This window comes from Mesoplodon mirus (genome assembly GCF_964341445.2).
Source record: "Mesoplodon mirus genome assembly, chromosome: 10".
Lineage (NCBI taxonomy): Eukaryota > Metazoa > Chordata > Mammalia > Artiodactyla > Ziphiidae > Mesoplodon > Mesoplodon mirus.
The window spans coordinates 107112073-107139871 of record NC_138986.1 but is presented as its reverse complement, the minus strand read 5'-3'; the positions used below and the strand labels follow the sequence as shown (position 1 = coordinate 107139871).

Sequence of the window (27799 nt, the reverse complement as noted above, 5' to 3'; positions counted from 1 at the left end):
CATTCTTTTGATCATGATCTTCAGCTCCAAATCACACTTGAAACTAGTTCAAAGGGGAAAACAAAATAGAAGAAAGGTAATAACTGTTAGTTTTAGAGGAAAAAAAGACAAGTCTAAGAGGATACAAATAATAAAAACTTTGAACAATGTGTGAATAGAGAATACATACTAAAAACCTATCATGAAAGTATGATGGTCAAGAACCCTCGCAGTAAAAGGTCAGACAAAAACCTGAAAAACTGATCATGAATTCTAGTAGTTCTGGGGCTGAACAACCTACTCATTTAAACCAAAGGGATCATCACTAAAGCACAGGTATTAAAAAATATTACATGAAAGGAAACTATCATGAGTCTTTTTTTTAAGTGTTGTGTGGACCATCACATTAAAATAACTGGAGTCTTTCAACACCCCCATGACACATAGAAATAGCAAGTCAGACATACGGATCTGACAGGATATGATACAACCCTTACAAACTCTCACTACAGAAGAATGGACACAGGGTATAATTAACCAAATAGCCAAATTAATACAAACAGCCAGTAAACCTCACCAGTAAATCAAATGAATACAAAATAAAACAAAATGTGGTTATTCTCCTATCAGATGAAGCCAAGATTCTGTAAGAAAAGCCTTTAAATAATGTCTATACACTTTGGATCCAACAACTCTCTTTCTAAGAATTTAACCAAAAGAAATAGTCAGAGATATAGGTAAGGATATATATCAGAGTACTATTTGTAACTGAAAAACTGGACAAAGCTTATATACAAGAATGGATAAGCTATGTGCACTCTGGCATATTCATATAATGGAATACTGAACAATCACAAAAAATGATGTAGGAGATGCAAATTTACTGACTTGCTAAAATGCTCATACTAAATTAATTGAAAAAAGTTATAAAATTTGGAGTAATCCCACTTGCATAGAAAATGGAGAGGTACTCATTTTTGTAGTTTTACATTTTTTTACAAGTGCTACAGGCCAGTGTTTGTGAGAGGCAGGCTTCACATCTACTGTTGGGGTGGACTACAAATTGGCATAGCCTTTCTGGGTGGTAATTTGGCCATGTGTATCAAATGTCTTAAAAATATGTTGCACTTAGTCATTCCACTTGTAGTACCTTATTCTACAGAAGTAATCCCGATGGACACAGAGATGTATATACAACATATTCACATTGTTTCTGACAGGGAAAAGCAAACTGTCTAAATAGAATTGCAAAGAATTGATTAAACTATGGGACATCAATACGACACAATACTACATGATACATCATTAAGTGAAAAAAGCAGGAATATGAAATAGCAAGTATACTACAATTCTATTTTTGTAATCCCTAAGTGTACATATATATTTGTAGACAAAAAAAGACTGAAAGTATATACACCAAAATGAACAGTGATTATATCTGGGTATTAAAATTATAGGTAATTGTTCTCTTGTTACTCTGTATTTTCTATAAGGGATATATGCAACTCTTAGAGAAAGTTTAAAAGCAAAATAAAAGCTATCAGTAAAATGAGGCTTTAAAAAATCCTATCACAATAGTATCATGCCAAAAGCTAAGCATGTTTCATATTAAAAATTCAATATTTTCAATTTTAGAATTTACCTCTAAGCCATAAATCCTAAGAGATTCTGCCAAAGCACTTGCACCCAGGTCACCAATGAGCGTGTTGCAGTTCAGAGTGATGCGCCTCAAACCAGCCATGCAGTCAAGATCAGGTCTCCTGGAATGAAGACTCTCAGCCCAGGTTTCTTCATGCCTTCTGGTAGTCTGATACTTCAAAGATTTAATGGGATGAAATTAAGATGCTTGAATAAGGAAACAGGGTGTGCCTGAGTATGGCTTATTATGTCAGAGATTTACACACACACACATATCAAGCATATATGCCAGGAGCATCAACCTGAGAAATTCAACAGTCACTTCTGGTTTACGAGTACAGTGACCCAGACTCTGCTCGGTCAGTGATTAGATTCTAGCCACTGGATTTCCTGTTGCTGAACACTTATGTAAAGTTGGACAACTCAATTACAGTCTATGAATTATTTTCCTTATCTTCTAAGTCAGGGAATTGGTTCTAAAGTCTATCTTTGCTGAGGCCCTATATTTCATCATCCTGTCCTCCAATGGCCTCCAAACACCTGACTGGGCAAACCATAAGAAAACTTTTTAATATGCATCTTATTTATTAACAAATTATATACACAAAGTTCCATACATATAATTTATGTACATGATAAACTACACAGATTTTTTAAAATAATACAAAGGTAAAAATGTTCTAATATTTTCTTTTCCTAACTCCTAAGGCATTATTTTAGTTTACTTATTTTTTATAAAGATTTATTTATTTATTTGTTTGTTTGTTTGGCTGTGCCGGGTCTTTAGTTGCAGCATGCCAGATCTTTCAGTTGTGGCATGTGGGCTCTTAGTTATGGCAGGCACGTGGGATCTAGTTCCTTGAGCAGGGATCGAACCCAAGCCCCCTACATTGGGAGCACACAGTGTTAACTGCTGGACCACCAGGGAAGTCTCAAGCATTATTTAAAAAACTATATTTACAAAATGTATCTCACATGCTACCTAAGGTATGCACACAAGCCTTAGAGGCCTGGACTATGCAGAGCCAGTTTGATGTGCCTTGGGAAAATAATGGTTTGACATTTAAGCAAAAGTACTGTCTTGAAGACATTCAATTCTTTATATTCATAAAGTAAATTTTGGTAACAGGGAACACTGACTGTAAATGAAAAAAGTCTTATTACATTCCTAAAAAAGTAAAAGACTCAAAGTGCCTTTGTTACTCTAAAAGGAAAATCATGAGTGTCAGTTTTCTATTAACAATAACTTATTAAAGCTCCAAGCAGAAACAACAGCAGTCACTTACACAGTGCTTAGTATGTGCCAGGCACTATTTATACAAATAAGTGCATTTAAACCTCATAATGAGGCATAGAGGTTAAGTGATTTGCCCATGGTCACTAGCTATGAAATGGGAGAAAGGGAATTTGAACCTAGGCCATTTGGCTTCCGCACACAAGTTCCTGACTGTTTTCTACCTCAGGGGTCAATGGACTTGCCCTGTATAGGCTCAAAGAATTTTTCAATTTTTAAAATCGAAATTTAAACATTTCCAGATTTGTGGGCTATACAGTTTCTGTTGCAACTACTCTGCCCCACTGGTGTAGGGTGAAAGGAGCCATAACTACCATGTAAACAATGGGTGCGACTATGTTCCAGAAAAACTTCCTTTACAAAGCCAGGCGACGGGCTGGATCTGGTCCACCAGCCAGAGTTTACCTATCCCTGATCTGCACCATCAAACTATTAAAAAGCCTTCAAGTCAAATTATTAACTAACTTTAGGCCTAAATACAGTCATTATAACCACTGTAAAGTTGTTAAGGCATTATTTTAAAAACTGTATTTACAAATTGCTGATGTACTGACTTTTATTAGTTTAAAAACTACAACAGCTAATAAACACTTGATTCATTTAAGTCTTGAAGACTAGAATGGCATAGTTTCTTCACAGTATTACAATAAATGTTTTCAGTAAAAAAACATACATAAAAGTATTATTAGGTATTATATATTAAATGTCTTATTTCTAAAATTAAGTGGACTATTTTTACTAAATGGTAGAATCCCAAACTGAAAACTGGTCATATTCTTTCAGCAAAATGAAAGCTGCGCTCACATGTATCAAAAGACAAAAATTAGGGCTTCCCTGGTGGCGCAGTGGTTGAGAGTCCACCTGCCAGTGCAGGGGACATGGGTTCGTGCCCCGGTCCGGGAAGATCCCACATGCCGTGGAGCGGCTAGGCCCGTGAGCCATGGCCGCTGAGCCTGCGCGTTCAGAGCCTGTGCTCCGCAATGGGAGAGGCCACAACAGTACCACACACACACACACAAAAAGACAAAAACTAACTGCCTTCTGTATCAATATGTTAGTGTGCTTCAATCACATATGTTTTCATGAAAGTTTAAACATAAAATCACCTTTAAGATCTAGGCCATGTGATTTGCTCCATGCCATGTCAGAATACACCCCGTGAAGTTTACTTAACTTGTCTTAAGTGTGATAGAATTCTTTATACCTTGACAAATAACTAAAAGGAAAAAAAAAAAAAACCACACACAATAAGATGAAGAGCCTATACATTTGTCAATCTTGACTTATTTGCTTTTCTTGAGTCAGTTGGAGGTTTATAGCCACATTCTCAAAATCATTAACTACAATCTTCCCAAACAGGTAATTGACGAACAGATGCATTCTAAAACTTGTCAGTAACAAAATGCTATTCCAGTTTACAGCAACATTTTAATTCTATTTAGATACTAAAACTGAATACACTGAATACTGCAAACTTTATCCCCAACCACTCAGCAAATTACTACATACCTTTTCAGATATAGGAAAAAAAAAGAAAAAAAAGTAAAAGCATACGATTCTTCCTATTTTCATTTCCAAAGATACATGCCAATCTTGATGATCAATCAGTGATTTAAACGTCAACTATAAACCCAGTATTTTATTAGCTGCTCTGCAGTGCACTAGAGCAATAGAAGAGAGAGGACCTCAAACACTCTGTTCCCTCAAATTGAAAGGCAGGCTTCCTGACCCCTCCAGACCACTACTGGACACAGGGAAGGCACACTAATCTTTCAGGACCCTAATCAAGAGTCACCTGTTTTGTGATTACTTCCATGACACACCCTCACCAACACCACTGAGTTTGCTGCTCCTACGGGACGTTACATATATTTCCTATTTTAACACATACCACAGTGCAGCATAATTATGATTGCAGATAGATGTTCTAACAATTGAAAGAGAATGATGACTTTTTTGCTCTTACATCTTGCTATTTCCCTTCCTATTTCTTGAAGAGAAACCATAAAAATATAAACAAACAGAGAAAACAGAAAATATACAAAACATGTGGTTTGTGGCTTAACACAAACTTAAGTAAGATTAATTCTGACAGTATCCAGCATGACAAACTTCCATGGTACAAATGAGAATGGACCAAGGTTTGAGCAGGTACAGGAGACAATCCAGGCATGAACACCACCAAGGAAAGGTAGACAGGAAGTAACATGGTGTGTAGGAAATCACGAGACCAGTCTGATGGGAAGAGACTTAAACAAGACTGAAACTCACTTTCTAAACCTCCATCTCCAATTGGACAATTCGCAGGACACAGGTGCACCAAAGTGGCCAATTTATTCAATCCCTTTAATATGGAGGAAGAGTTTAAAATTTTACTGGTTTAATTTGCCCCAAAAGCAACTCTCAATAGTTATGGCCTCTGTCGTCGGAGCTTTGTAGGAAATTAAGTCAAAGTGTGGAGCTCCTTTTCCTTTTTTTTTCCTCCTTAAAAAAGAAAAGAAACAATTGTTCCGAGTAAAAACAAACATATTCCAAAGCATGTGTTCATTGAAAAGTAAAGAAACTTTATTAACAACTTCATAAAAACTGACTTAAAATTTTAAAAAGAAATAAACATGTTTCAAAGTCCTTCCGACTCGAGTCGTGTCTCATAGTGTCCTTTCTTTACAGAAATAGTCGTATTATGACACATATGCACGAGGATTAACACCATGACACACTGTACACGGCGGGCCCCGGCGAGCTCACCAGTCGTCGTCTGAGTCCAGGTCTCTGGGGAGGATCCACTCCACGGATGAGCCCAGCAGAGTCTGAAGCTCGTTCGTGAACTCCACCAGATCGAAGAGCTCCTTACTTTCCGGATTAAAGGACTCCAGGTCTTTGGGGCAAGAGAATAAGAGACTTGCTGATACTTGCCGGTAGAACTCGGCCTCCGCGATGGTGACAATTTCCACATTTGGGAAATTGCAGCAGAATATGCAGGAGGACATTTGCAGTTTCTTGAGCAGGTCTGAGAGCAACAGCCAGTTACGAGGCCTACACCAGAGAAAGGACAGTGGTTTGAGTTTCCGGCAAAATTAGAGGCGCTGCCAACTATGAACTACCCGTCTCCTGGCGGTGGAAGGGCCTGCTACTTCCCCTTTGATTACCCCACCCCCACCCCACTTCTCACTGTCCTTAGAAGATCTACTTCTTCTTTTTCTTTTTTAATTTTATTTATTTATTTATTTTTGGCTGCGTTGGGCCTGTTGCTGCGCACGGGCTTTCTCTAGTTGTGGCTCGCGGGCTCTAGAGAGCAGGCTCAGTAGCTGTGGCGCACGGGCTTAGTTGCTCCGTGGCATGTGGGATCTTCCCGGACCAGGGCTCGAACCTGTGTCCCCTGAACTGGCAGGCGGATTCTTAACCACTGTGCCACCAGGGAAGCCCAGAAGATCTACTTCTAGCGGGGGAACTCTGCACTCAGGTGCATGTGTTAAGAGACCACCTAGGGCGGATCAGCCAACTTAGACAAAAGCAGGAGCAGCGCCCCTGAACGAGCCTCGTTGCAGGCTACCCCAGTGCTGCCTTGGCTCTGGCCACAACTCAGGTCACCCCTCTCCAAGTAAGTGCACCCCGTTCTAGTCACTGGGGAAAACCAGTCTGTATGCCAACCCAAGGGAGATGGCAAACACCTCTTTGACCTCTCCTCTCCTCCGGCCCTCACGGAGAGAGCATGAGAAACACTCGAGGTCACCTGGCTTTCCTTTCCTTTCCCACACCTCCAACCCGCCCCTCAATGCTGCCGGGAGTGAGGCTTTTTCGAGAAGGGAGGTGGTACAATCCTTCCTGATACCCTGCCACACTTTATGATCTCTATCCCGAATAGAATGTCACCACAAAGGCAGACACGTTCCCAGCCTCAGAGTCCAAGGAGGATGCTACTCCTTAAGCACCGGGGTCAACACACAGCAGAGCAAGGTCTCCTGATGTGTTCACTCCGAAGGGTTGGTCATGGGGCACAGTGGCCTGACCGTGGGGACAAGACTCAATCTAAGCAAATCTGAAGACACATAAGATCCCAGGTGCCACATACGGCTTTCTCTGATCTTATACGAGAAGAGGGTACACATAAGTATCGTCCCGTGGACCTCACGCGCCTTGGAAGGCCCCTACGGTAGCCATTTGGGGAGGATCCCTTCCCCAAGAGTTTAGTGACTGAAACTGTGCAATTGCAGTCACTGACTCCCGTGTCCTTTGGGCTCTAGGGGTGTGTTCCAATGAGGGCAGTTGGCTGGGGAGCCCTCCCACCCCCCAAACTTTTCTGGAAAAGTTCCTCTGCATTATGTGAGGTCGGTGGACACTTGGTGAGGAATTCACTCACCCCCCGAACCCATCCACCCTCATCTGCTGAAGGGGATTTCTAACTCCTGCCACCCCACAGAGCAGCTGGGCTGGCTCTTGACCACACGCTGGCCACGCTCACCCTTGAGCGACGGACACCTGGACGTTGTAACACGGCAAAAGGGGGTCTTCGGAAAATTCAAATTCCAATAGGTCACCATAGGCCTCGTTGCTGTCATCCTGGTCCTCCGGTCCTGGGGGATTTGCTAAAACATCGTAACCACTTTCATCATCTGGTTCTAACCGGGGGGGCAAACAAGAGAGAGGTCAGTAAGCTGGAGCAAGATTCCAGCTGTTCTCCAAAAGGACCCTGGAAAAATTCTTTCCCAAGCAAGCCCTGCTCACAGCACCACCCCCACCCCCACAAGCCCAACTGAAACGAACAAGGCTGCTCACCACACACACAGCTGCCAGAGAACTCCAATGAGCAACCGGGGTTACCATCGTCAGGAGCCTGCAGGTTATTTAAACAGTCTGGAGAGAGAGGGGGAGAGAGAGAGAGAGAGAGAAACAAGATAACGCCTGCTGGTAAGAGGCAAATGCTGCTGGAGTTCGGGAACATCTCACGCTGGGGCTGGTGTCACCTCCTGACAAGTCCCACTGCACACGCCTCCAGATATCTGACTGAAACCTCCCCACGCGTCCACCCGCCTTCCTGAGGGACTGCCCGCCTCACCGCCCCAGCCTGCCAAACAAAAGCTAGCCTGGCTAGCTAAGAGTTTTCCAGCCCCCCACCTTGCAAAACTCAAAGTATGGATCTCTTCTTTGACAGACTAATGTTGGGCCGCTTTTCCCAGTAAAGGGTCACTTAGAGTAAACGGGGGGTGGGGGTAGGGGGAACCCAGGTGAAAGGCTGTGAAGTCACCGTCTAGTTGCTTGAACAAGACCGCGTCTTGACCTCTGCCGTACCTGTTAAGAACTTCTCCAGAAGTTCGCTGTGGTTCACTTTCTTGATGGTTCTACCTGAGTATGTAGCCAGGGTAGGATCAGCACCGTAGAAGAGGAGCAAGCGGACAATTTCGAGACGATCATTCTTGACAGCATCGTGGAGAGGCCTAGGAGAGGTGCGGGGGATTACACCTGTGCACGCGACGCTTGCTTCTAAGGACACGGGGCAACATCGAGCGTGTGCGGCCAAGCCTCGTAGGCGCGCTATTTCACCGAGGAGGTGAGCGTACGGTCGCTGTGACAAATTATTCTGTTATTTCAACACATAACCCTTTACGGGACAGGTGAAGGGACCATCTCAGGCCTAATTCTTCAATGCAAATCTCTCTTAATGCATGGCCCAAGGAGGAACTCAGGCCACGATGAAAACTTTTCCAATGAACTTAAATAGTGACAGACTGTAAGAAGGTAACGTACGGCAGGGTCGGGGGAAGAACCCCAGCATCACGGAAGCAGATACGAGAAGCCATTGTTACACCATTACAAACAAAACCCCAAAAGTGCAGTTTGTAGAAGAAACTAGGGGCAAAGTGGAACCTCTCCTGAAACCAACTTGGAGATGAGTGATCAACCCTCTCGCCCAGCAGCAGTCGACAGGCAGGGCGAGTCCTCAGGAGGGCACAGAGTCCTCCTGCCCGTGTCCGCTGGGGTCGGGAACACTGGCCGCAGCCCCATCCAGAAAGGATGCTGTGTGGACGCCATGAACCACCAAACACCTCACGGTTCTGCTGATTTCATGACCGTCAGGAAAGCCCTGGTGCCCTGCCTCGTGGTGGCGTCCCAGGTACAACCGGGAAGACGCTTGGGCTGATGCAGACCTGGGCCTCTGGCCAGTAAACCGAGGTCAAGGACAGAGTGGGGGCCAGGCCCGGGGATGTGGGTGGACACGGCAGGTCCTATCAAGCCAGGTGCCACTGGACCTGTCTGAACTCCTACAACTTTCAGCTCACATATATGTTCAAGATTGTGATTCAACAGACGCTGGTGAAGAGTCCAGGGCCTTAAAAGAGAACACCCCTGATTATTCATGCAGGCTCAACGTTTTCAGGGACTTCTGTCCATAAGAGCGTCACAGAGTTTTAAAGTTCTATGTAAATTTGCCAGAAAGATCTGTCCGATTCCATTCTAGAGGACTCCGCCATCAGTGTGCTTACATGGCACTCACTCTCCATCTTTCCTTCTGGGGTTCCCCGCACACCCTGAGAACCACTGCCTATGCCCCAGCAGGGCCAGGCCAAGAGCAAGACCGCCACTGACCCGGTTCCATCCTGGACACTGCAGTTGACATTGGCGCCATATTCAAGGAGGTGTCGTACGATGTTGAGCCAACCTCTTGCACAAGCCTCGTGCAGGGCACAGTAACCTGCATTGTCGCAGTGGTTCACATCACAAATCTTGTTCTCCAGGCAGTACAAGACCACTTCCTACAGAGAGAGGAGAGGAGAGGAGAGGAAATACCATCAGACCACCATACAGTGAACCTTGTAAGGGTGACCTCCCCATAGCTTGGCGGTGCCCACTTTCAAAGGCATACATCCTGGGGACCAAAAGCCCACCATGGCGCGGGCAGGCGGCAGGCATCCTGGTGGGGGGCGAGAGTGCATGAGAAGGGCTTGGAGATACAGACAGTGTTGTCTAAGGCTCTGCTGCACCAGTGGCCTGGCCATGGGCAAGTTACCCTTGAACTTCTCCAAGCTTCCACAGGGCTGCTGAGAGGATGCATTCGGATAGCGATGAAAGCCCTCAGCCCAGGGGCCGACGTGACCAGTACAGAGGTGTCACGGCTGCTAACATCTTAGATGACACATTGCCAAGCACAGACCATTCTCACTTGATGGGTCTGTTCAGTCGGTGGCAGTGGACGATAACACAAGTTTAGATAAAAGTATGGATGACCAACACTTAAAGAGAGCTTAAATCAGCCGGAGAACATTCCCCAGCTTAGAGAAGCAGGGACACCCAGGTCAGCTACATCCTCGCGGCCCCGGTTAAGACCCCAAATCAGAACCTGGGCCTCAGATGCTCTTGTCTGTATGTTAAGTAGAGTTAAAGAGAAGCTCTCTCCCTCCATCCTCGAGGAATGACACAAAATGCCTCCAATAACCCCACCCTCTATTTTGCCTCACTCCACCCTCTCGGGGCAGAATCAGTCTAATATTTTCATATTTACTCAAGTTAATGACAGGAACCTGATACACCACAGGCTGCAACCTCCACATTTCAAGAATCAAATAAAACATTCACCGCCCCCGCCCACCGGAGATGTTCTGTGTCAACACTGTGCATTAGAATCACTGTTATTAACCTTATTTCTTTGGCTTGTTAAAATATTAATATGAACCACTCCCAGTAAGCAGAGCAGGAATTTATTCCATGTTTTATTACCTTAAGAAAGTTTTCAGACACATCGAAAGCATTTGCCACCAGAAAACACGTTATACTGTTTATACTGGGTAAGTCATGCCCAGCAGAGAGCTGTCAGGTTCTGAGAGCTGGGAGTAGGCAGAACGTGCATGTGGCCCAGCACATGGTCTGCTGGGTAAGGGGGGATGGGATAGGGTCAGAACAGGCCTCCTTGTGACATCTCTCAGGTAACTCATCTGTTAAACCTAAAACGGGGGTCATTCTAGCCGCCCATAAGTGCGAGATGGGTTCTGTAAAACCTTTTATGCCCTTTGGAGGACACGCCAATCAAAGGTGACCACTCACTTGGGAGCGAACTAGAATGTTCCATTTGCTTACCACGTGAACCTAATGGGGCATGCTGGTAAACCTGGCCATCGGTGCCCTGTTACTTCAGGTCACTGCAGCAGCTCCCTTCCAAAACAACAGGAGGAAGAGAAAAGGCACGCCCACGAATGCGTTTCTCCGTTTACATCCCAACCTGCCAGAAAGCCCACAATCCTCTGGGCTCCCAGGCCACCTGCCCCGAGCCCTGGTATCCAGGACACCGCATGAAGCTGCTGCTCTTTTAGCAGGCCCTCACTAGCCAGACTTGAGTGGACGGCTGCAAGCTAATGAGTTGTGTGCCCCAGCCAGGGAGAGGCCTCGTCACGTGGCTCTGGGATCAGTTCTGAACGCCACCAACTGCTGTGCACAGATCAATTTACTCAACCCAGGGTTTATGTGCTGTGACAATCATGGCCTTCACCTGGAAACCTTCATCACTACGAGGGCAGATTCAAGGGTACCTAGAAATGGAAGGCCGTCTGAGCCGATGGGTAAGTCAACTCTCTTCTCCTGGGAGATGGCAGCAAAGGCAGCAGTGGCCCCACGGCCAGGTCAGACCTTTGGCCACGGGCTGTCCTAACCCAACCACGTTGATCCCACTATTTACACGGTGCTTCTCATTTCCCCAGATGAGGACGTCTTCTGTCACCCACAGGAACCCAGGAGATAGCACGAAAGGAAGGTAGTACTATCCTCATTCAACACTTGGAAACTGAGGCCCAGAGATATTAAATCCCAAGTTCAATTAACATGAAGCACTAGACCTATAACTCAGGGCTTTGGTACCTGGTCAGCTGGGAAGATTCAAAAGGCCCAAGAGGGCCCCAGTTAGAGGGATGCAATCCCGCTGTGACGAGCATCCCACAGGCCTTCTCTGTTGGGGGTCAAGTGGGCTGACTACACTCTCCTAGCTACGAGGGTGATGGCCTCTAAATGGATGGCAACCGTCGCCACCAACACTTTCTCTAACTGAAAGGCGAAGAGGCGGGGCGAGTCTGTCGACGCAACACATTCCTTGCTTTATTTTCTCCGCTAGAAATAAACGGGAGTGTCTGAAGGGCAGCCCAGCCATTCCCAAGCAAAGTCAAACTGCTTTTGTCGGACAGCTCTCTGTTCAGCGGCTATAAGCCGAATGCCATTACCCGCAAAATGTAACCATAAAGGCCATAAGCCCGACGTTGTTAATTAATTAAATGCCTCATTAACGTTTTAATAAACATGACTTATTCAATTCATAGAAAATTTAACCATCACCGCTAAAGGCGCAAGCATGTGGTTGCACACTGGCGTTTTAGTCTAAGAAATAGAAGCCCTTTTCCCAGGAGGGAGAGGTTTGAGGTCTTTGGCCACGCAAGGGATCTGTTTAACGCGGATCTGAAGCCAGAGTGTGTTTCTAAACTTCCAGAACCAGATTATCATGACATAAAGCTCAGACAGCCTTTATACTGCACATGGTATCTTTGGCTAAGCAGAAGAAAATAACCAAGAATGCTGAAGACAAAACTTCAGGAAAACCCTCCCAAACCACACCCTTATATGGTTAAGCAAACTGTCCTTCCATTTTAAAAGGTTTAAGCTGCCACATCTCCCAACTGGGCCATCATCCCAACATTTAAAATTCTGCCCAGAGAAATCCCAGAAAGTTGGGTTCAACGTTGAAAGCGTTCATCTACTTGTCACAATGTTCAGCATCAACACTGGTGATCTGTGTAATCTACATATTGAAATTTACATTTGAAGAAAAAAACAAATCCCACCGTAAACATTCCCAAGGCTTCCTGTGCAATCAAAGGCCAGGTAGCCTAAAACAGTATGGATCAAGTGCCCCTTGGTCCAGGCCTCAGAGCCACCAAACCAAAATGGAAACTGTCTTAGAGGACCAACGAGGGTCTTTTGACGTCTCTGGTCCCAAAGGGAGGCTGCTGGAAATGATGCCGAGTTCACAGGTGGGGCTCGGAGCCCCGCCCTCCACGGCGGGTGCAGCAGCACCCCACCCCCCCATCTCCAGCACTTGCTGGAAGCGGGAGTCTACTTTCTCAACCCTAACCCAAAAGTTGGGGTGAGGGGTCTCCCCCCCACCTCCAGCGTTTGCTGGAAGCAACGAGACGATCTTCTCAACCACGGGGGGTCCAGCTCAGCACCATGTGCAACATCTGCTCCGTCCTCCTAGGCGCCCGCTCTCAGCTCTTGGGAAGCCAACTGGGTGCTCCTTGGACTTCACCTGCAAGTAACTGCGCCAACTACCAGAAAGTGCTCTCTAGCTAATGGAGAGGTCTCCAAGGGACGTGGAGATATAAACAACAGCACATTCAACCCACAACAACAACAAAAAACACCCCCAAACTAAGCAGAGCCCTAGTGCTTCCAACTTCCCACCCCCAGTCATGCCTTAGGGCCAAGGCAGGCACACTTCGAAGGGCTCACGGCACTATGGACTGGGGTGGGGGGACACGACGGGAGGCGGGGGACGGGGGCACAGAGCTGGCTGAGGGTGTGGGCGCCAGGGCTGCGGGCCAGCCTGGGTCCTGCCACCCCAGTGCTCAGCCACACCTCCACGCTCAGCCTGCTGAACCGCCTTTTACTGTCACCATTCAACTCCCAGAGGGCTGACGCCAGCACAGAAAAATGCCTTTGCCCTGTGGGCTATTACATCCCAATTGCTCCTGACAAGTATGGTGGGGGAACTGCACAGGGCAGAGACAGTCATCTGCCTCACAGAGGTTTTGAACTGTAAAAAGGGCAATTCCAGTGTGAGCCCGTCTTCCTGAGGAGCGTGGTGGGCTGTGGGGCACTGCTGGGTTGCTACCTGTACAGGTATCAGCCAACCCCTCTGAGGCTCCGTTTCCTCATCCGAGAGTGGGCTAGAACTCGTTACTCCCAGTGAAGATGTTAAAAGGGTGAAAGGAGTTACTACAGGTCACACGGGCTTAGGCAGACGTCAGCTCTCTTTCTATGTTGCTCCAGCAATAGAGGCCATCACTGTCATCAGCGTGCTGGGTTGGGATACAGCAGTGTGGACAGGAGTTTTGTGCAAGGCTCAACCCCTGCTCCCCGCCCATCAGCCCTCGGCTCCCGTGCCCTCTCAGAAAGAGACTGCTCAGGTCTGCCCCACTCCCACCCCTACTCTGCACAGACACTTCCCACCCGCTACCCCACAGGGGCATCACTCTGCCCCAAACAGCACAAGTTATTAGAGCTAATAACTACTCTCCTTCTTGCTATTCAGAACCCAAAGGGCTCATTAAAATTCCCCTGGTCGCCAAGCCCTGGGTTAGGTCAGATTTTATATCAGAGATAAGTGAGCCGGACTGGCCAAAGCAGCCTACCTGCCTGAACGGGAACGGAACGTCAGAGAGGCCTGCCTTTCTTTTCACACCACGACTGAACAAGCCACCAAAGAGCCCACAGTGTGAGCGGGGCCAACGCAAACACCCTGCTGGAACACCCAGCCCAGCCCGCCACGTGGAGGGGGCTGGGCTCTGAGACCCGCCCCCCCATCCCCAGCCAGTGTGTCCCCCACCCAAGGAGCAGCAGCCGGCGGATCCTGATCCGGGGCACCCACAAGCATGCTCACCTCGTAGCCAAGCCGGGAGGCCTGCTGTAGGAGGGTTTCGCCCACGTTCTTATTGACAGTAAGTCTCTGCGCTTCCGGTGGCATCGGGCGGGACTGGGTGGTCTCTGGAGGGGAGCTTGAGCACGTCAGCTGCGAGGCCTGGGAAGCTGGTAACAATTGCTGCAAACGGTCCAAGGGCTTCTGGTCCTGCTTGGCCGGCGAAAGATCATAGTCGGAACTGGGCTCAGGCTGCTTTCAAAATCTCCGGACGGTCACCTATCACGAAACCAGGCAGCGCACACATTTCAGGCTGTCCTTCCACCGCCCGCCTGGTTCGCCTCCTCCCTGAGTTACAAACCTGAGTGGAGGAAAGCACTTTTCCTCCTCTCTGTCTGGGGGAGGCGGGGCGGGGGGCAGGGGGTGCATTTTTACTAGCTGGAAACCTCACCACCACCCAGGAGACAGGTCCCCTAGGAAGGGGCAGTGATATTCTGGGGGGAGGGGTTCAGGAAAAGGAAAACTTTGTCCCCAGAAGCAGAGAAGTAGGCAGGCGGGATGTGCCTGCACAGGCCCGGGGGGCAGGAGAGAGCCAGGGGCAAGAGGTACCTTGCCATCCGCATTGTCCACATAGGAGTCCCCTGGCAGCGGCAAGCCCCACCTGGGCTCCTGATGGATCAAATGCTTGGTTTTGCACGGTCGCTTCCCGGATGGTTTCTCGCTGTTGTCGGTGTTTTTCTGCGGCGGGGGCGAAGGCTGCCAATCCATTTCTTCGTCCACGCACAGCACATCTGTCAGGGGGAGAAGAAGCGGGCGTCACACAGTTGTAGCCGGTGAGGAAAGAAAAGCCCATTGTTAGCACGGATCGTTGGAGCAGCTTCAGTTTTTAAAGATATACCGATTATGTTTTCAAAGCACTAATATTTTAATTATCCCACATTCAACCGGCAAATAGGCTAAGCCACGACACGCCAAATGGCAAGTCGCTTCAAAGGGCCACAAGAGCGGGCAGAAGCCAGGCCTTCGTGCGCTCCCGTCCCCACCCGTGGGGGGCCTGGGGGCTCGGGACAGGGCGACTGGGGACAGCCTGAGGCTGGAATGAGGGCACTGACAAGCGCCCGGGCTCACCCAAGACTTCCCTTCCTGCCCAGCCGCGGGCTGGGTGATGAGGAGCAGCCCAGGAAGTCGCGCTCCCGCCTCACTGTCCATTCCATAAGGAAGTGAGCAGGCTGAAAGGACCTCATGAAGAAAACTCCCCACTCACCACACGCTACTCTTGTCAACTTGGATGGCACTCAGGCCCCCTCCAGGGCCGTTTCCCACAGAGGGCGGGTGATCCACCTTCCAGGAGCGCCCCCGCCCCGTGCGTACCCTGTTCACTGTCACTGCATTTAAGGGACTCCTCCAACCAGCTTCTGTTGCTTTTGGCCTCTGCCCTTTTCCTGCCAGGTTTCTCTTCGGAGATGCTATTGCCCTGGGGGGTGACCGCAGGCTGAACCGCCTGGGCCACCTCCTTCCTGCCCTGCCGGCCAGGTTTGCTCTCTGCTCCTGCCGGTCTCTAAGGTGCAGCGAGCGGCGCTGCTTTCTGGGATGGAGCCCTGTTAATTCAATGCACACCTCAGGTTGGTCAGCTCACTATAATGTGGCTCTTCTAAGTGGTTAGAGGAACTGTTTGTCATTTCCCTCTCAGGCCAGTCCGCTAATGGAGAAACAACTACAAATTAATGAAGAAGCCCCACGGAACGGGCCGGGGGGAAACAAACTGTCTTACACATCACTAACAGGGGTGGGGGAGGGGAGGGGTGTGGCCACTGTGTTGGCTGGAACTTGTCACCAAGTCTCGGGAGGGGGCCTATTTGCCTTTGGCCACCTTTGGGCTCCAGCCCCGGCACCTGGCTTTGGGGGGGTGGGGGGTAGGGGGTGGGGAGGTGTGAGTGGTTCCCCCCAGGGCTCCAGGGTGGGACTGGAACTTTCCACTGCTCCGCCCCAGGACTTCCGTAGGGTGCCCTGCGGGCCCGAAGCGAAACCGAGCTCACCTTTGGAGACCCGTCTCCGCTTGGCTTTCAGCAGAGAGTCCTCCGGGAGCACACTGGTCTCAGTGTGGTTCCTAACGCCAGAGACCTTGCGCTTTCTGTTCAGGCGGAGGGTGGGGCTGCGTGACGTGTCCGGGGCCGCCTGGTCGGCGGGGGACTCTCTGGGGGGCTCCGTGTCCATGTCCTCAGGAAGAGCACTGTCTTCTGGGGCTTTGAAGGGGTCAGGTTTGCTTCCATCATAACACTCCCCTAGGGGAGGGGAGACAACCTGGAAAGGAGGGAACAAAGGTCACCAGGAGCAGGCAGGACCCCCATGCCCAAGGCAATCTGCTACCAACAGACCACCCCCCACCTTTGGAGACCAGGGGCCTCACACTCTGGAAGCACTAAACCCTCAGAAAGACGTCCCAAAGGAAGGACAGCTGAACACAACCAGCAAAGAAAGCAGAAAAGGAGGCGCGTAGCCCACTCACAATCCATCCTTCAAGGGTCAAGGTGAGGCATCTACACCAGCCCTCTGTAGGCATGTGAGATAACTCCCTGACTGCTTAACTCTCCAAGGTGGCTTACTCTTAAAGGGGGGTGAGTGACCTCACAGTAAGATCCAACCCATCAGGGCGGAGCTACACATTACTATGGAAACAGCTGCTAGTAAACAAAAAAGGCTGATGTCATCAAGATACCAAATAGCCCCCAACTGCCATCTACACAGACATAGCACCAATGTTCACTTGGGTCAGCAGGGGCGAGGGGGAAGCAAAAGGGTAGGGAAGGGATGGTGGGAGGCTGGGCAGCTGGGGAGACCAAGGGAAGAGGAGCCTGGCAAAGGGAAAGGAAAGGCTTCCCGGTGCACACACAAGGGTCAAGGGCAATTTCAAAGAACTCAACCAGATTGCTACAAGTCTGTCTGTCCTCTTTCCACACCCATGGGGGGAAAAGCATTTCACTGCCATCGAGGCTCTGCTCCTATTTCCTGTCTAGGAAGAAGGCCCTCAGTGACACCAGTCACCCACCTGGCACGTCTCCAGGCCTTCCTTCCCAGGCAACAAGCATCTAAGGACATTTCAAAGACAAGACTCCAACCCCCTTCATGGGGGGTTTTGGGGGGGCGGCCAGCAGGGCTGAACGGCTCACACCCCAGCTCCGCCTGTGTTGCTCCTGCCCCCTGTGCTCAATCTAGCATCCACTTGGGGCTTTTCTTCCAGTCACCCCAGCCTAACATCACTCCTCACTTTTGCTCTAGCCATAGAAACAGTTCAACTGCTTTGCCAGTCACATTGTTTCTAACACACAAATAATTCCATAACGATCACTGTGCTGTTAAAGAGTTCCCCGAAGATGACCCTGTGTCCATCACCAGCCGGGGGTGGGGGTGGGTGTATGAGTTTGGTATTTCGTTAACACCTGAGCTAAGCTCCCACAGCACGTTTTTCTAGATGAAATCATGGACACACCCCTCACATGCTGCTCGCATTCCTCCTCCTCTCCCTAGACCCCTTCAAGTATCACTCCCACTTCTGCCCAGCCGGCTGGTCCCCTGATCAGCCTCTCTTGGGGCCATTCCCAGCATTTAATGGCAGTCAATTGTGGGGATGAACCTCACCCTGGCCTGGGCTAGCCTGACCTGTGTTCTCAATGGTGGAACACACTTAGCTTTTCTCCGAGGGTATCCCAAGGTGGGACGGATCCCCATCTACTCTTGCCGGAATGGTGGAATCACCCCAACCACGAGGGTCTCCTGTCATGGCAGCAGGAGAAACCCCAAACTCCTGGCCTGTGCTTACGGGTGATGCAGCCCAGGCTGCTGCAGGCCCGGTGAAGACGGCGTGCTGCAACTCTCACTCCGGCTGCTCTGTGACCCTCTTAAACACTCGGGCAGGAATGGCGCCGCTTTACAACTCGGCCCCCTTCACTTGTAAAGTGGGAATGTTACTGCTAGCCTCCCTCCAGGGGTGGGCTTCATCATCATGGGCCGGGCTCAGCACAGAGAAAGGCTGGAAAAATCCCTTTAACCAAAAGATGCCAAGACTTTCAGACCAGCCTGAATCTCAGGCCTGAAATGTAGGAAATTTTAAGAGGTGAGCCCTGCTGGTTACACCACCGGACTTCTCTGGTCCAATCAGCCTTTCCTAAAAGCTCCGTGGGAGGGGATCCATGGAGGAATGGAAGGGCTACCTTAAGAAACCCCATGTCCAATTTGAAAGTTTCTTTTTCCAAACTAGGTCCATCCACCCTTCCCCCAACCCCGGAGCCTTTTAGGGCAAAGATCTCAATTCCCCTCAGCTAAGGCCCCCCAAGACCTTACGCTCGTGTGACCTTACCCAGGCCAGTAATAAACCTGAAGGACACCCACCCCGACTGCCCAAGAGCCCCATGGCCACCAGCTATGGGGTAGAGGCTCCGTGTCACCTGGAGCTTCTCCAAGACTGTTCTAACCACGACCCACAGGAGGACTACCCTCGAGGGCAAAGGAGATGGGGAGAGAAATAGATACACGGGGATCCTAACCATCAGGCTTTGCCATCATTGCTACTTTTGGCCCTTCTAAAAGTGGGAAGCCATGTGCCCTTGGTCACCCAGTCTAAGCAAGATGTGAACGTGGTCCCTGCAGCATGGTCCTATGGCTCACAGCACACATATCCCAAATTCATTATGGTTGTACCATAGCATCACCTCACAGAAGCATCACCACAGCAACATTTACAAGTCACTGTGGCAGCAAAGCACCCTCACCACGGTTGAGCCATGCCCAGTGAGGCCTAAACAAGGTGAGAGGGTTCTGAGTCGCTGGAAGGCTCCCCAGGATTAAAATCCCCTTCTCTCTAGCTTAACTATAGCACCTCCAGTCAGGGCTAACCTTGTTCAAAGTTACACCCGCTACAGAAGGAGTGCAGGGGATCTCTGTTCCAAAGTAGTTGACAAACGTGCAGGTGCTCAGCTGGAACAGAAGTTCCCTGAGCAAAGAAGTTTCATGAAGCCCCTTGACGGAGGCTTCCTCCAGCTCCTGGCCAGGCACTGCCACTGAGCAGGTCCTAGGCCTGTCCCAGCCAAGTGGTTGGCAAGGGAGATGCTTACTCCAAGTTTGAGAAGGAAGGGACCAATGCCTCCTGGCCCCGCCCCATCTTCAAATGCCACTGAGGGTTCCTAGTGATGAACTTCCAAGTCTGAGGAACCTCCAAACTCATTTGGTGAACTTCCAAAATAAAAATGTCACTCAGCCACCCATGTGATCATAAAGAATAAATGAGTATCTCGGCCCCTGTGTTTTCAAGTTAATTCCTTTTTTAAACAAGCCCCTAGCAACAAGATGCACCCGCACCAGGACAACCAGGGCCACGCAAACAGCACCCACCACCTTGGAAGCTCCTGGTCCCTCCATGGGTAGGGGCTGCCTCACAAGGGTGAAGGCATCTCGAAGGCGTCCTGGACCCTCTTTGTGACCCCTGCCCACCCCAAATCCCCGCCCCAGCTCCCATGTGCTCACAGCTCGGCTCTCGGCCACACCGACACCCATGCGCAGGACCTGAGCCCATATCAGCTCAAGACATGATGGCCCAACAACAAGAAGGCCCATTCATTTCCAGCTGAATGGAATGAACACCTGCTGTGCCTTGGATGTGGAGGCCGCAATAAGAACAGTGGCCCCTTCAGGTGACCTTTCCTGACCAGCTATTTACAAACCCCACGTCTCTACAAGACAGAGGGTGGGTGGGGAACCCACCTCCGTTGCCCCAACCTTTCAAACGGAGCCCCTCACCTTCCCCAACCCTTCTCCTGCCCTCCCATGGTGGCGATTCATGGCTCACTGGGCCATGTCCCGGGTGCTCCAGGAAGACACCTGTCGGTCGGTCTAAGATTGGAGGCAGGCGGTGGGGGGAGGGGGCTTTTGGAATCGTCTGGGGCTCAGGCCCTGCTCCCCATCAGCCACACCGAGTTCTCGTCTCCAAGCTCAGCAGGAAAGACTGGGAAGGACGCACACAAACGTCTCTGGGAAGAAGGGCGGGTAAAGCCACTGAGACGTGAAGGGCAGCGGCCACCCTGGGTTTGGCCACATTGCTGGAGAAAAGGGCGAGAAGACGCGAGGCCGGTTAACTGCCCGCTCCCTTCCTCCAGCCTCCCTCACCGTCCACCCAGAGCAGGCAGGTGCCCTCCTCAGAAAAGCGCATCCCCGTGAACTTGGCCTTGCCCACTTTTATCACATCTCTCTGAGAAACTTCCCCAGGAGCTGAGTCATGAGGCCACTCAGGAGGGTAAGGGCTGTGTGTCAGCTGTGAGCACAGGCAAGGAGGGAGGCCTTCTTGCTGCTTCACTCCAGGGTGGCCTGGACCCTCCGTTCTTCATTCCAGTCCCGAGGGGGAGGAGCTCGGAACCGTCTACTCCAGGCACAACAAGAGCCCCATCCCTCAGGGAAGGCCGCCACTGACTAGCCACAGAAATCCCCTTCTACGGGAGCCACATAGGACAAACCGGTCCCGGTGTGGCTTACCCAGAACCCTGGCCACAGGCCTTTGTCTGACCCCAAAGAGGAGCTGGGGGAGGGCAGTGCTCCAAGCAGCAGAGAGAAGCACACGCTGTTGCTGACCACAATTTTCCCGAACTGCATCAGGCACCCACGACCTAAGCGTGCGGGTGAACGCCGACCCTACGACTGGGTCCAAGGGCCTGGACCTCCCAAACGTGCCCACCACCCCCGACTGTCCCGTCTCAGGAGGATGTCACGCCCACCCTGTCCTCGACGTTCACCTAGGTGCCCTCACTCACCATCACCGGTGAGGTTTCTGGGGTCCGGAGCACGCTGCAGGCCACAAGCACGCACACTGAAGAAAGCGGGAGAAAGACCTCCACTTGCTGCCAACACATCTCATTAGCCCAGGAAGTCTCGAGGGCAAAGCCCGAAGTCAACCCCAGTGGGAGAGCAGCTGATGGGACCGCAGAGTGTGACTCGAGGCAAACACTAGCTTTCTCTCCATTTTGCCTCCAAAACATAATACACCCCGTCAGGTAGGAAGAACGCCCTCGTCTATCCCACGCCCTTGGAGCGTGCCGTCAACTCCTAATGACTGCAAACAAGCCTGCCACAGAAAATAATTATGCTCATCTTTCTGGTGCCTTCATCAGCCCTCATCTCATTTGAAAGAAACCTCTGCCTTTGGAGGGAGAATCCGAGTACTCTCCACTCCCTCCCATAGGAGACTGTCACTCTGGAGGGTCTGGCTCTGGCTGCAAGTGTCATTCCACTGCTACCAAAAACCCGGATCCGTACCTGCTACAAAACAGAACACGTACCTGCGACGCTGGAGGTCTTGCACTGCCATTCCTCTGCTCTGCTGTATCAGACTATTACTAACTACAGGACGAGCATTTCTCCGGAAAAAGGAGATGCGTGCCAGGAAACAACATTTCATAGGTGCTTCACTCCTGGATGCTGCAACGCTCAAAAGGACACCCAGCCTTGCAATCCACAGCTGGGAAGGGTGGCCAGAGCAGCCCGTTCTCCGAACAGCCAGCACCCCGACGCTGGGCCGTCGCAAGCGTATTGTTTCCTCTCACCTCCCTCGGCACTGGCAGCGGAACTGCCCCGTTCCCACCGACGTGGTACCACACGCGAGCCACCTGGGTTCACTTACATCTCTCACTGTCGTTCTGGTCGGCAATGGCCTCCTCCAGGGCGACCGACTTTGGCTTTTTGTCCTGACTTCCTTTCAGCCTTTCCCAGTCAGCGGGGCTGAATTTGCGCACCTCGGAGTCTTTGGTCGTGGGGTGGCCACCTTCTCGCTCTTTCATCTCCAACTCTGAGAAGCGCATCACTGCACGCTAGAAAGAGAATGGAGATGGAGATGGAAAAAAGACACACCTTACCACCAAAGCTATTTCACTGCCCTTACCTTAAAGGAAAGTATTTTCAAAGAAAAGTTTGCCCAAAACCAACCACAATTTATGATACAACTGAGATATTTTAAAATTGAACGATAAAAATGTAAGAGTGTCTATGTGTAACTAGTCACACACTCTTTATTCGTAAAGCCATATGTATGTAGAGATATATGTGGTGTGTATGTATAGCCATACATACACTGTGGCATAGAGGCAGACATTCTCTTTCGAAGGTAAATAAAACAAAACAAAAACACAACGCAAAGAAAGCAAAACAAAAACACAAAAGAAAACAAATGCACAATGAATAAAGACGACCATGGCCCACAAACTTCCCTTTGTATATTTGGAAATGAAATTTAACTCAAAAGGTTTATGTAAGAGTCTAGTAATAAAAATTTGAAGAACTGACCTCACAGTAAGCAGCAGGTAGACATAAAATACTGTCCTCTTGTAATCCTTCCATCTATGTAATTAAAATGGGCACTCAATGGATCATTTAGATAACTTCATCCATTTTTATAAGCATAAACCAATTTTTTTCTTAACACTGCAAAACAATTTGGCTTTGTCTTTTAATTAAAAGTAAAACATCTTAAGGAAATTCCTATACAACATCTATCATTCACTGGCAAGTTAAATACATACTCTATCCCTTTAAGCAAGGTTTGTTTTTTTGGGTTTTTTTGTTTGTTTTTTTGGTGGAAAAAAAAATTGCACGAATCTCACAGACATGCGGCCGCTACACACCTCCACCAAGTATCACATAAGGCATTCTAAGCAGCGCTTTTAGGTATATTTGTTAACGTACAGTAACGGCAGAGAAATCAAAGCGATTGATAGGTCAATGTCATGAAGTCTTTTAGACATCCTTCGCAATAATTAAAACTTCCGTTATCGGCATTCGAGTGGAGTTCGCTTAAAATCTACAGAATAACTTAAAGTATCCACTTACGTCCCCTTACTGGACACATTTCAAACATTTAAATTATCCTAAGCTTCATTAACCAAATCAGCCCAGTGTCCTGCCCTATCATACCCCCGGCCCCCTCCTCTTCACACATTAAAAAAACCTGACAACTGGTCAGGCTCCTGAAATTCGGGTGGGGGGGGCTCACCTGCAATGCCCGCTGCTCCTGGCTGAGCTGACTGGAGTCTGCGTACAGTCCGGTAGCGACACACTTGAACCGGTCGCCCACGTAACCAGCGGAGTTTGCGATTCTCTTTGCCAGCTTAGATGGCTTCGGTTTCAGAACTTTGCCATCGGTTGATCCTGCCTCGTCAGCTCCGTCTTTGGTGTAGGTGGGGGTGACGTCCACACTCGGTGGGGCACTGCCCAGGCAAAATGATTGGGGATCCTCTTGGGTTTTCCCGAAAGTGACCGCAGAGCCGTCGCTCCCCAGGGTCGGCTCCAGGAATGGAGTCGAGACCGGCGTCGCCAGGTTCTCCTTGTTGGTTACCACTGGAACATTCTCCTTGCTTAAGCCGGAAACTGGCTGGCCCGGAGCCTGTTTGAAAGTATAGGCTTCGTGGAAGTCACTGATGCGCCCCAACTCCTCTCTCAGGGCAATGAAATCCCGGTGTGGCCACATTTTACTTTTTTATTTTTAATATATGTTCACATGTTTCCATAAAGGATCCAAGGTGGCCCATAACGTAAGGACACACAATATTAGCTTTAAAAAAACATGAAAAAAAAAAAAGGGAAATCATGATCCTGGAAATGGGTTGCATCCTTTTAAGGGGTGAGAATAACAGAATGAGTGAGCCAAAGATTTGGGAAAGGATCTCACATTTCCAAATGTCCAAATCTTAACATTGCACCAAGTGGGAATGTAGCCGTGGCAATATTAACCTGAGAGAGCTCTATGATGGTTGTCTTTACTCATCACTTGGTTGCAAGGTTATACATAACAGGGTAAGTGAAGGAGGGCAAGTAGACAGGTAAGAGTCACGTCCTGATTCTCAACAGAAGGGGCATCACCTCGGGAAGGGACTCCGGAATCCTACAGGAATCCTCTTGATACACTGAATCCTCTAGGTGGCCAAAGGATCTCATGGGACCCTACCAGCCAGATGGAACTTAGAAAAGTAGCGAAAAGCTACTCAACTGAATGCAAGTCATATGACTAGGAGCAGGTCAGTGACAAGTTCAAGTGCAGATGCTGTGGAAGAGCAGTTCCCCTTGTGCTCGAGCCTCCTCAGAATGTGCAGTGGGAGGTGCAGTACCTGCTGTGTCTCACTGTGACCCTCCAGCCTCTAAACTCATCTCTCCTGGGAAGCTGAATTCAAAAAGTCAATTTAAAAAAGAGATAGGGCTTCCCTGGTGGTGCAGTGGTTCAGAGTCCGCCTGCCGATGCAGGGGACACGGGTTCGTGTCCTGGTCCGGGAAGATCCCACATGCCACGGAGCGGCTGGGCCCGTTAGCCATGGCCGCTGAGCCTGTGCGTCCGGAGCCTGTGCTCCGCAACGGGAGAAGCCACAACAGTGAGAGGCCCGCGTACCGCAAAAATAAATAAATAAATAAATAAATAAATTTTAAAAAAGATAAAAGTCTCTAGTAGAGAAATTTTATCAGAGCCTCGTACTAAGAGCTGTAGAGCCACAAGTTTCCCATGATACAGCCTTAGCAGAGGCTGTTAAGGCAGTGACAGAAAATTTGTACCGAGGGAAATAGCACAAGAGTTTGCCTACAATTCACGAAAATGATCCCTGCACTTGGCCTGAAGGAAATCAGCAAACTTTATAACAGCTTGTGTATTTGTATGCGGGATTGAGAATGAATTTAATTTTTTAATTTCTCTGAATTATCACATAAGATTCAGAAGATGCTCTCTCTGCCTAGAAGCCACACCACTGGGATAACTATGCCTACGGAGTTCCTTTGCCTACGACTCCTACTTGCTAACAGACTGGCAGCCTGGCCCCAGGGCCTGGTCGCTGCTCCCAGTGCAATGGTGGATATGGTGTCAACGGTTGCAAAATCAAAGCCCCTTACATCCTCTCCATGCCTCTGTCCCGCCCCCCACCCCACTCACCATGGATGTTCAGGAAGCGGAAGGTGTCCTGGATGGGAACGTGGTGCTGGGACTGGTCCAGCTCATCTTCCTCATCTTCTTCATCCACATCATTATCTTTCTCATCCCAAGGATCAGATCCAGTGGATCCTACCCGAGAAACACACACACACACAAACAAAGGTCAAAAGTGAGGCACTCACGTTGCACTGTCATCCCTGCAGCTGACCCACTGTTCAAGCTAGGCACTGCCAGCACAGAGGTGCCTTGGGTTCAGTGTGCACCCTCAATGCCAAAGAGTGGGAACCAAGGGTGTTCACCCCACTCCCAGCTCCTCCTACGGAGCCCCAGTGCAAGCTCTCATCCCCTCCCCTATCCAGGAGCTGCAGACCCTACTCCCTTCTCCTAGAAATCTTTTAATTCCTACTCTAAACTCCTTTCTACACATTAGCATCCCTTCTAAGGACCCAAGGAGCACAGCTTCTCTCCTTTATAAGCTTACTGTGAAGACAGACCCTTCCCTCATGGCAGAGCCTCACTAGATTCACTGGAGGTCAAGTCTAAATTATCTGGCTCTTAGTCCGAACTTGCTAAACATTGAGTAAATATAGGGATCAGGTGGTATTCTCCTAGGAAAAATACCATACAAATTAAATGATCACTTACCCATCATTTATAAAGAGAACTTAATAGCATTCATAATGTCATGTCAATTGATTCTTAGAACAGCCTTTGAAATATGCAGGAAAGATGAGAACCCAGATTTTATAGTGGAAGAAGCTGAGGCTCAAAAGGTTGAATGACTTGATTCAATGTCCCACAAGTAGTGGAATGGAAAGACCGAGGTTAACAACTCAGACCTTCTAAGTTTTAATCCCTCCTTCTTCTAAACTACCTGGCCTCTCTTCTCAGTGTTGAGTCCCAAGAGAAGTTATTTTTTATAGGACTCAATACCCCCTCTTCTTTCTAATGCTTTACTGTTCCACTGGGTGGGCAGGAAGACTGTGCTGAGTTTATATCTTTTGTTCTCTGGGTTCTTTCTAGGGACAGGATTTCTTGCCTTATTTACCAGTCTTCAACTTTGTAAGCGAGGCGACTTTCAAGTCGACTATCGCTTTCAGGGTCCAGCCCAGAACCTGGCACACTGTCCACCTTCTCCCCAGCAGCTGGGGCCTCACCTGGGTTAATGACAGAGCCCTGGGGCTGGGGGATGTCACACACTTGATATATCTTCACTGGGTTCATGGGCACCTCCTTGGTGCCGTCGTACATCAGGTTGAATTCCCTGCTCTTCTTGAGCGCACAGCGGAGCTGGGCCTTCCATTTAGCTGGGTCGGGGTCGTCCACCCCTTCCTGGTACTTCCCCTGTCTCCACAGCCCAGGCCTGAGGGACAGGAAACTGCAGTGAGTGCCTGCTTGTTGCCCAGAAACACTGGAAAGTGTGCCCGCCCTCCCTCATACAGACACAGATACACACAGCCCTGCCTGACCGCCCCATCACCCCAACTCCAATTTACAGAGACTGCAGCAGAAAACACCACGCTGGGGACCAGGCAAGGCAGGGCCTGGGAGAAATTAAGCCAAATGCAAATACAGTATTTTAAAAAGAGGAGCCTCATCTCAAGTGCTTGTGCCAGCATCATCTGTCAAGACTACAATGGCCTTAATGAAGGGTTGAAAATAAAGAAAAATCTGGAACAAGTATACACCAAAATACTCATGGTAACTTTTGGATAGCAAGATTTCAGGTAATTTTGTTTTGTTTTGTTGGCCTTATTGGTTTTTCACATGAATTGCTTATATAATAATAAGAGAAAGGGAGGTGGCGTATGATATGAAGAATTCAGGCTTGCTGTTCCCTCTCCCTTCAGTCTTTAATCTGATGCACAAATAACTGTTGAAACCAAGTACCTTTAGGGGTAGCAGCCCATAGGAGGGCAGGAAGCACGCTCTGGGGGTTCAGCTGGCCTCAGTGCGAGGCTGAGGGCCTCAAGTCCTAATAAACTCACACCACCTGCCTTTCCCTGCTTCCTCAAACTCCCACATTGGGAACATTTTGCTGGGAACACCAGTGGCTGGTGGCCTGGGCCAAAACCAGTGTGGCCCCACCTCTCTGGTTTTCAATTTCCAGGTCTAACAGGCATTTATGTGTCTGTGCACGGGATATCAGCCCTCCCCCACTGTTAACGTATCTCAGATGTCTACACGTTCTTCAGGGCTGTGACGTATGTGCTGGTGCAGAAAAGGGGGATGTCTTTTGCAGAGGACTCCAGATCAAGAGAACGAGATGGACCGGCCAGACTGCTCCCACTGGACATTAGGAAGATAAGGTGGCCACGTAGTTAGAATTCTGCAG

The 27799-nt window shown here is 49.2% G+C and overlaps 1 protein-coding gene across 1 annotated transcript; it reads right to left on the bottom strand.

Moving 5' to 3' along the window:
- Window positions 1-1260: 1260 nt before the first annotated feature.
- LOC309811267 (BCL-6 corepressor-like) lies at window positions 1261-26703 on the bottom strand. The gene is given in 15 exon segments (XM_082633878.1): window positions 1261-1792; window positions 5660-5947; window positions 7374-7530; window positions 7688-7765; window positions 8201-8346; window positions 9497-9663; window positions 14544-14777; window positions 14781-14798; window positions 15129-15310; window positions 16556-16801; window positions 22180-22366; window positions 22839-22892; window positions 23545-24102; window positions 25465-25593; window positions 26665-26703. Coding segments are annotated over 13 exon segments (2316 nt in total). The 5' UTR covers window positions 24019-24102; window positions 25465-25593; window positions 26665-26703; the 3' UTR covers window positions 1261-1707.
- Window positions 26704-27799: the final 1096 nt, after the last annotated feature.